The 8,095-nt window shown below is 46.1% G+C and overlaps 1 protein-coding gene across 1 annotated transcript; it reads left to right on the top strand.

Moving 5' to 3' along the window:
- The first annotated feature begins 201 nt into the window (after positions 1-201).
- IL19 (interleukin 19) lies at positions 202-7,782 on the top strand. The gene is made up of 5 exons (XM_004375344.1): positions 202-345; positions 498-554; positions 3,319-3,471; positions 4,648-4,722; positions 7,702-7,782. The coding sequence occupies exons 1-5, from the start codon at positions 202-204 to the stop codon at positions 7,780-7,782; spliced, it is 510 nt and encodes a 169-aa protein (XP_004375401.1).
- Positions 7,783-8,095: the final 313 nt, after the last annotated feature.

Below are 8,095 nucleotides of genomic sequence, written 5' to 3'. Positions count from 1 at the left end.
AGTTGATGCAGGAAAGCCAGAGAAGGAGACACAGGCCCTCGGAGGCCACCAGGCTGATGTGCTGAGCCTGTTTCTTGGGCACAGTGTGGCCTCCACTGGGGGTCCAGAGGGGAAGCCAAGCAAGATATCTATCCTCTTTTGTTGCTCTCCCTCTCCGCTGGGCAGCTACCTAACTTCCCCTCTTCCTGGACCCAGCAGGACATGAAGATACAGGGTGCTCCCCTCCATCTCCTGGGCGCGATGCTCTTCCTGTGCTCCGTGCATGCCCGAAGTCTCAAGAGATGTTCACCTTCCATGGACTTGAACCCTATAAAAGAGAGTTTCCAAGAAATCAAAGCCGCCATCGTGAGTATGAGTTTGGGGTTACGGTGTGGGCCAGAGGATATACGTCTCCTTATATCTTAGCTTGAGAAGCAAGTTCCTTCTCATTACCTTTTGTGTCTCGGGAGAATGTCAAGTACTCATCAGTGTGTCTGTTCTTATGTTTCCCTCCATAGCAAGCGAATGACACCTTCAAAAACATCATTATGCTGTCCAACCTGCACAGCATTAAGGTATTGTCTGTTCTTTGCTATATTTTTATCTTTACAGTGAATGGCGCTGGCCTGAGAATCCCTGCTCTACCCGTCTTAGTCATCTAGTGCTGCTATAACAAAAATACCACAAGTGGTTGGCTTTTAACAAAGAGAAATTTATTATCTCACTGTCTAGTAGGCTACAAGTCCAAATTCAAGGCATCAGCTCCAGGGGAAGGCTTTCTCTCTCTGTAGGCTCTGGAGGAAGGTCCTTGTGATGCATGTCTTCCTTGGTCTGGAAGCATTTCAGTGCAGGAACGGCAGGTCCAAAGGACACACTCTACTCCTGGCACTGCTTTCTTGGTGGTATAAGGTCCCCCTCTCTCTCTGATCACTTCTCTCTTTTATATCTCAGGAGATTGCCTCAGGACACAATCCAATCTTGTAGATTGAGTCCTGCTTTACTAACACGACTGCCACCCATCCTCCCTCAATAACATCATAGAAGAGGGATTTACAACATATAGGAAAATCACACAATACTGGGAATCATAGCCCAGCCAAACTGATAACACATTTTTTGGGGGACATAATTCAATACACGACAACTCCCTTCTCTTCCCTGATCTCTGGTGTACTCTAGAGGCACCAGGCTTCTCATCTGTCAACTGACGCATTAGGGCACGCTGATGCCCCAAGGACTTTAAGACTCTGGGTGGGATTAAAGAAGTGCCACTTACCACAAAGGGCCTGAGAGAGCTGGGGGCTCAAAGGTGACAGGGTTTCTGTGGCTTGGGATAATTCTGGAAGTCTTCATGGGGGAGGTGAGAAAATGAACAAGCGACTTTAAAGCTGACTAGGTTGTGGGTTTGTGGAAAAAAGAGAGGACGTGATTTTGGGAGCATAGGAGGATGGGTATAAAATTAGAGAAGGTAGGAATGTGTGCCAGAGGACAGTGAATGGGCCAGCCTTGCAGTGTGAGAAATGTGGAGGCGACTGGTGGGGGACGAGGTGGAAAGATACACTGGGGTCATTTTACAAGGATCTGGAAGACCAGGTTGAGCCTCAATCTTGTAATAGAGGCAGTAGGGAGTTACCGAAGGTTTTGGAGCCAAGATGTTATATGACTGCAAAATACTTTAAAAAGATAGTCTGGTAACGTTTTTGGACAGCTTGAGACAAGAAAGCCAGTGAGGAGATCAGTCAAACAGTCCAGACAAGATGTGATGTGAGCAAGTATGTTACAAAACAGTTGGCTTATGAGGTGATAATTCACTTTACAAAAGAGGCCACTGAAAGGTGCCTTTGAAAGTGAGCTCCTGCAGTGCTTGTTAACATTCTAGGAGCTTCCAGTGTTTTCAGATACGTATGTGACTGAGAATAAGGTATATCTGCAATGAGTTCCTTTCTCCTCAGGCTTCTCTGCATGCGTAAGAAACACCTTCATAATTCTTCTAGGGCAGTATTTGGCCTGATTTATTTGTGGCAAACAGATGTAGCCACTGACTGAATAATATTCCAGCCAACTGTAGTACAGACTCATAGGAAGGGACAGGTGGAAGGAACTCAAAAGATCATTTATTCCAAAATCATCATTTTCAAATGAGGAAGTTGAAACCCCGGGAGGGAAAATGACTAGTTAGTGGCTGAGCCGATGATAGACTCCCAAGTCTCAAGCCTCATCTCAAGGGTCGTCCCCTCTTCAAGTTCTACAAACAGCTAATGTGGGTAAGGACAGGATAGGTAAGGACTGAAGTGTTTGTCTTTTCTCCCCCCTCCCTCCTTCCCTCTCCTCTACCTTCCTTTCTTCGCTTCCTGTTTTCCTTTTACCATGTTCCTTTTTCTAGTAATATAATCTTTGAAGAAAACAGGTGTGTAACTTTTTGCCTCTTTGGTGAAGGGAGCCAGCAGGAGCAGGGGCAGAGAGGGTTTCTGTGTTGCAAGCAGATTTTGTCACCTAGGAAAAGCTGCCTGTGGGGCCAGGAGGCTTTGTTCCTTTAATGCTAATGAAGATGGTTGCGCTGTGCCCTGTAGATCTTCCCAAGTCAGACATTCTTAGGAGCTATAAATTATCCACCCAGTAACTTACTGGCCCTCAGGGCAGGGTGCAAACTGCTGGAAGGAAACTCAGCCTGGCCAGCTTGTCCGGGAAGCCTCCACTGGAGCCCTCAGAGAGTAGCGCACACTGCAGGTGGGAACCTACCCAGCCCACTGACTTCTGCAGCTGGCAGTCTCCGTTCTGGCAAACCTCAGCCCCATCCAAACGATGCCTGCAGTTTAAAAAGGACAAACAGGAGGAGACCGAGCAGGGTGGCCCACAATTGAGGGAAGACCTGCCTAGCACAACTCCTGGCATGCAATAGCTATTGAATAAATACGCGCTGATGGATGGGAGATGTACAGGGAGGCAGACTTCTGTGTAATATAAGGAAGTACTTTTCAAGAAAGCTGCTCAGCCCTTGGTCCTCTCAGAAAGAAGGCGCCTGATTCCTGGATTTAAACGGAAATTAGTGATGCCACGTCAGGGATGCTACAGAGAGAATTCTATCCTATGATTGGATTCTGGGCCCCATCCCTTGTTAATATAGTTCCTGGCCATACAAAATGAGGACTCTCTCCTCAGCACCTTCATCATAAGTAGCTTTGAAGTGGTAAAAAGGAATGAACACTCTGAGACCGTTACAGTTTTTAGAAAATGACCTTTAGTTCTCTTTCCTTGCTGCCCCTACCCCAATAGGCTGTTTGGTCTTTAAGATAATCAGAGAAGGGAACCTTTGGGGACTTGGCTCATCTGTGTCTGTAGCCCATAGATGCGTGCTGTGTGACCCGGGAACTCCTGGAATTCTACATGAAGAGCGTGTTCAAGTACTGTGAGAAGCTGAGCCTCCACATCTCCAGAGAAGTCAGCGGCATTTCCAATTCTTTCTTCTCCCTGCAGAGGACTATGCAGCCCTGTGTGAGTCACCCCCTCAGAATTCCAAGCATCTGTTGCCAGTCTGCCCCTGGAGGGCCCAGGACAGGCTGGCCCCATTCAGCCATCTGAAATGGCTTCTAGGGGAAATTCCCTGCTTTGCTGTCCACTGGAAGAGCTCTTAAGACCCTTTTCCACAGGTCACTCCCTCCCCAGGGCTTTCTGCCTGCCAGCACCTCACCAGACCTGGGTTTCCTGATGGATAATCCTTTGGGATGACCGGCTTATGTCAGAGTCTTCCTTAAGTGATGGCGGGGCTGAGGTGGGAGAGAGGCATGCCAAGGATCCCAGGCTTATCATAAACACACTCCAAGTTTCTTTGGCTGTTTTTTGGCCCTTTGGAGTTTCCATATCAGTTAACCTCTCAGTAAACCAAAACCAGTTGCTGTTGAGTCAATTCCGACTCATGGTGACCCCACGTGTGTCAGTGTAGAACTGGGCTCTGTAGGGTTTTCAATGGCTGATTTTTGGAAGTATATCACCAGGCCTTTCTTCTGAGGTATCTCTGGGTGGACTCAAACAACCAACTTTTTGGTTAGTAGCTAAGCGTATTAACCATTTGCCCCACCCAGGAACTGCAACCTCTTGGTAGTTCCGTGGTATAGCCTATCCCTAAGAACTACATATGAATTCTTCATGATCTAATAAAAATAAACATCAGAAATGAACAAAAGCAACAACAAAAGCTTAGCTCAGGAGAAAATCTGGGTTCTAGCCCCATCCCTACCAATGCTATCCTGTGTGACTTTGTGGCACATTACTTCACCTCTGGGCCTCAGATTCTAAAGCTGTTAGAAGGGGCAATGATGCCAATCAAATGGATTCATTTAACCAATTATATAATCAATTGACCCAAGAAATATTTGTTGAGTGCCACTCGTGAGGGTGTTGGGTTCACAGACTGGTGACAAGATAGACACGTGCCTGCTTTCCTGGTACCTGCAGTCCTGTGGGCTGTAAACCTGGAAAAGGTAAAAGGCCTGGCCAAACCCAGGGGGTTCGACAAACAGACCTGCCCTCTCTGGCGGCTCCTACCTGAATTCATCTTGGAACTCTCACCCTGGGAGGGAGGAGAAATGTTAACCCTCAAGCGGAGAGGTGGCGGTAGGGCTGGGTTGGAGTGGGAAGGTCCTCTGACCACGTTTCCCCCCTTCATCACAGAAGGAGCAGAGCCTGTGTCCTCGCAGTGGGGAAGCCACCAGTGCAATCAGAATCATCATCAACAACTATGATCAGGTACAGGCCAAGAAGAGGACGGAGGATGGGAGGTGCAAGCCTGACAGAGAGGGTGCCAATCTGATTCTCAGCCTCCTCTCCACGCAGACTCATTCATTCACTCCACAAGTATTCATTGCATCCCTTCCCAACTCTATCTATGTGCAAAGTGTATGGGTCTTAACCTCATTTGCTACTTCTCTAGAACCTCCTTCCTCAACACCCTTCCACCATTTCCTCATACTCTAACATAGCAGGCAGGGGCAGATTAGCCAATAGGCAAGGTAAGCACGGTGCTACTTTGCTTACCAGCTCATCTGCAGTGAATAATTTCACATGGGTTTCATCACATCAAAGATGTGAAATTATTCACTACAAATTAGTAAGTAAGCACAACTAAGGCAGTGCTTACTTTGCTTACTGGGTCATCCACCCCTGTCAGGGATTGTAAATTTGAAAAGAGGCTTTGATTCTGTAGGAAGGTGCTGTGAGGTTGGGAGAGAGATAGATGCCAGCCATACCTAGAAGCAGAATCTTTTTTTTTTTTTTTTTATTGTTGTACTTTAAGTGAAAGTTTACAATTTAAGTTAGTCTTTCACACAAAAATTTATATATACATTGTTTTGTGACCCTAGTTGCTCTCCCTGTACTGTGACAGCACACTCCTCCTTTCCACCCTGGATTTCCTGTGTCCATTCAACCAGCTCCTATCCCTTTCTGCCTTCTCATCTCCCCTCCAGACAGGAGCTGCCCATTTAGTCTCATGTATCTACTTGAGCTAAGAAGCACACTCTTCACGAGTATCATTTTATGTCCCATAATAGCGTCTAAACTTTGTCTGAAGAGTTGGCCTCAAGAATAGTTTTAGTTTTGGGCTAACAGAGAGTCCAGAGGCCATGTCTTCCGGGGTACCTCCAGTCTCAATCATACCATTAAGTCTGGTCTTTTTACTAGAATTTGAGTTCTGCCCTCCACTTTTCTCCTGTTCCATCAGGGGCTCTCTGTTGTGTTTCCTGTCAGGGCAGTCATTGTGGTAGCCGGGCACCATCTAGTTCTAGAAGCAAAATTTTTGATGTGGTGAAAAAACGTGAACTTGTTCACTATAGGTGATCAGGTAAGCAAGGTAAGCGCAGTGCTTACCTTGCCTATCGGATAATCTGCCCTGATATTAGGCCTAATCTGTGTTAAGCTATGGGTGGAAGCACATATTGTGTAAGAAGGGGTGATGCAGAGGGAGCAAAGGTGCCCAATGAATTGTAAGCTGGTGTGTGTGGAACAGGAGTCCCTGGTGGTGCAGTGGTTAAGGGCTCAGCTGCTAACGGAAAGGTTGGTGGTTCAAACCTACTAGGTGCTCCATGAAAGAAAGATGTGAGTCTGCTTCTGTAGAGATTACAGCCTTAGAAACCCTATGGGGCAGTTCTACTCTGTCCGGCAGGGTCGCTATGAGTTGGAATCGACTCAACGTCACACAATGACAACAACATGTGTGGAACAGGAGTCCCTGGGTGGTACAAACAATTAAGCACTCAGCTACTAGCAGAAAGGTTGGTGGTTTGAATCCACCCAGAAGCGTCTCAGAAAAAAGGCCTGGCGATCTGCTTCCGAAATGTCACAGACTTGAAAACCCTATGGAGCAGTTCTATTTTGCACACATGGGGTCACCATGAGTCAGCACCTACTTGATGGCAAGTAACAACAACAACAACATGTGTGCAATATGTTCTCTGCGGGTGTCACTGTGTCCTGTAGCTGTCGTTAGTCTTCTGTGTGGTGATGTCGAGGCTACTGTGCTTCTAAGACTTTAATATGCAAGTGAATCACTTAATGATATTGTAAAAGTGCAGATTCTGACTCAGTAGGTCTGGGGTGAGCCTGAGATTCTGCATTTCCCCCACACTTTCAAATGATGCTGATGCTTTGAATAGAAATGAGGTAGGGAGTCTGTTCAGGACTCTGCTTCTTCATGGAGAGGCTCTGTAGGATGTTATTAATAACAATAGCTAAGAGTCACATTGTTCTTACTGTGAGCCAGGTATTGTTCTAAGCACACTGCAAGATTTAACATAGGTAGTCCCTACAACAATGATATGAGGTAGGTATCATTATCTGCATTTTATAAATTAGGAAACCAAGGCACCAAAACAACAACATCAACAACAAACCAACCAAAATTTGCCATCAAGTTGATTCCAACTCATGGTGACTCTATGTGTGTCAGAGTGGAACTGTGCTCCCTAGGGTTTTCAGTGGCTGATTTTTCAGAAGTAGATCACCAGGACTGTCTTCTGAGGTGTCTCTGGGTGGGCTCGAATCTCCAAACTTTGGGTTAGCACCCAAGCGCATTAACTATTTGCACCACCCACGGACTCCTAACCAAAGCACAAACACATTAAATCCCTTGACTAAGTTCTCACAGCCACTAAGTGGTGGGGGTTGGATTCAATCCCACGCAGTCTAGCTTTTGGATTTTACCACCACCTAGTCTGCTGTGGAAGGACATGGAATAAGTCAGGAAACTTGGATTCTAGTTCCAGCTCTGTTACTAACCATCTGTGTGATGTTGAGTTAGACACTATCCTTTGGGGTTTCAGTACTTTAATGTCAAATGGGGACAACATACTCTATCTCCCCATTGCATAGCACCACTGGGATGAAGACTTCCTGGACAAGCAGAAGTAACAAACAAATTCGTGTGAAAAAGAAAACCAGAGGAGGAACTGACCAGTTGGGCAAGTGTACTGTGGAAGAAAGGGGGCAGAAAAGAGGGAAAAGAATGAAGAATTTTCATTTTGTTTATAAGGCGTTGACTTGATTTAACTGCTTGTTTGTGGAAAAAATTTTGGTTGCTGCTAGGAAAATAATTTTGAGTCTGCATGCTCTGCAGATGTATTTGATGAGTAAAAAGAAAGCCTCGTGCAGAGCAGAGCATACGAAAGGTGACCTAGAAACCATTACCGAGTCTATGAAGGCAGATTCTTATGATGGTTTCACTGGTTTCAGCTGGAGGTCCAATCGGCTGCCATCAAGTCCCTGGGAGAGCTGGATGTCTTTATAGCCTGGATTGACAAGAATTACCACTAAGAAACTTTTGCAGCTTGATGCCGAGAGAAGAACAGCCCCTGTGAGATTCCCTGTGGAAGACAAACCAACTTTGAAAAGGAGGGAGATGGGGAAGACTGCCATTTTTATGCAAATGAGAGTCTTTTTGAAGAAACCTCTCTGATTTGATGTTCTGTCCTCCATGGCTGGGGCATTGTAGGGAAACTTCTGGGTTTGAGCAGATCTCACCCTGCAGGTGAAAACCTCCCTGGCTGATCTCAGGCTGTCTGATTCCTCGTGAAAATAGTCAAGTAGTCAACTGTTGTATTTATAGTGAAATATGTCTGTTGAAAGG

The sequence above is a fragment of the Trichechus manatus genome, unplaced genomic scaffold (assembly GCF_000243295.1).
Source record: "Trichechus manatus latirostris isolate Lorelei unplaced genomic scaffold, TriManLat1.0 scaffold00035, whole genome shotgun sequence".
Taxonomy (NCBI): Eukaryota; Metazoa; Chordata; class Mammalia; order Sirenia; family Trichechidae; genus Trichechus; species Trichechus manatus.
The sequence above is the reverse complement of the archived record's forward strand: the minus strand, read 5'-3'. Positions and strand labels throughout refer to the sequence as shown.

Coding starts and splice junctions, on each gene's coding strand:
- IL19 (XM_004375344.1), top strand. CDS start 202: ATGAAGATACAGGGTGCTCCCCTCCATCTCCTGGGCGCGATGCTCTTC. Junction 555..3,318: donor CCAACCTGCACAGCATTAAG/GTATTGTCTGTT, acceptor CTGTGTCTGTAG/CCCATAGATGCGTGCTGTGT. Junction 4,723..7,701: donor TCATCAACAACTATGATCAG/GTACAGGCCAAG, acceptor CACTGGTTTCAG/CTGGAGGTCCAATCGGCTGC.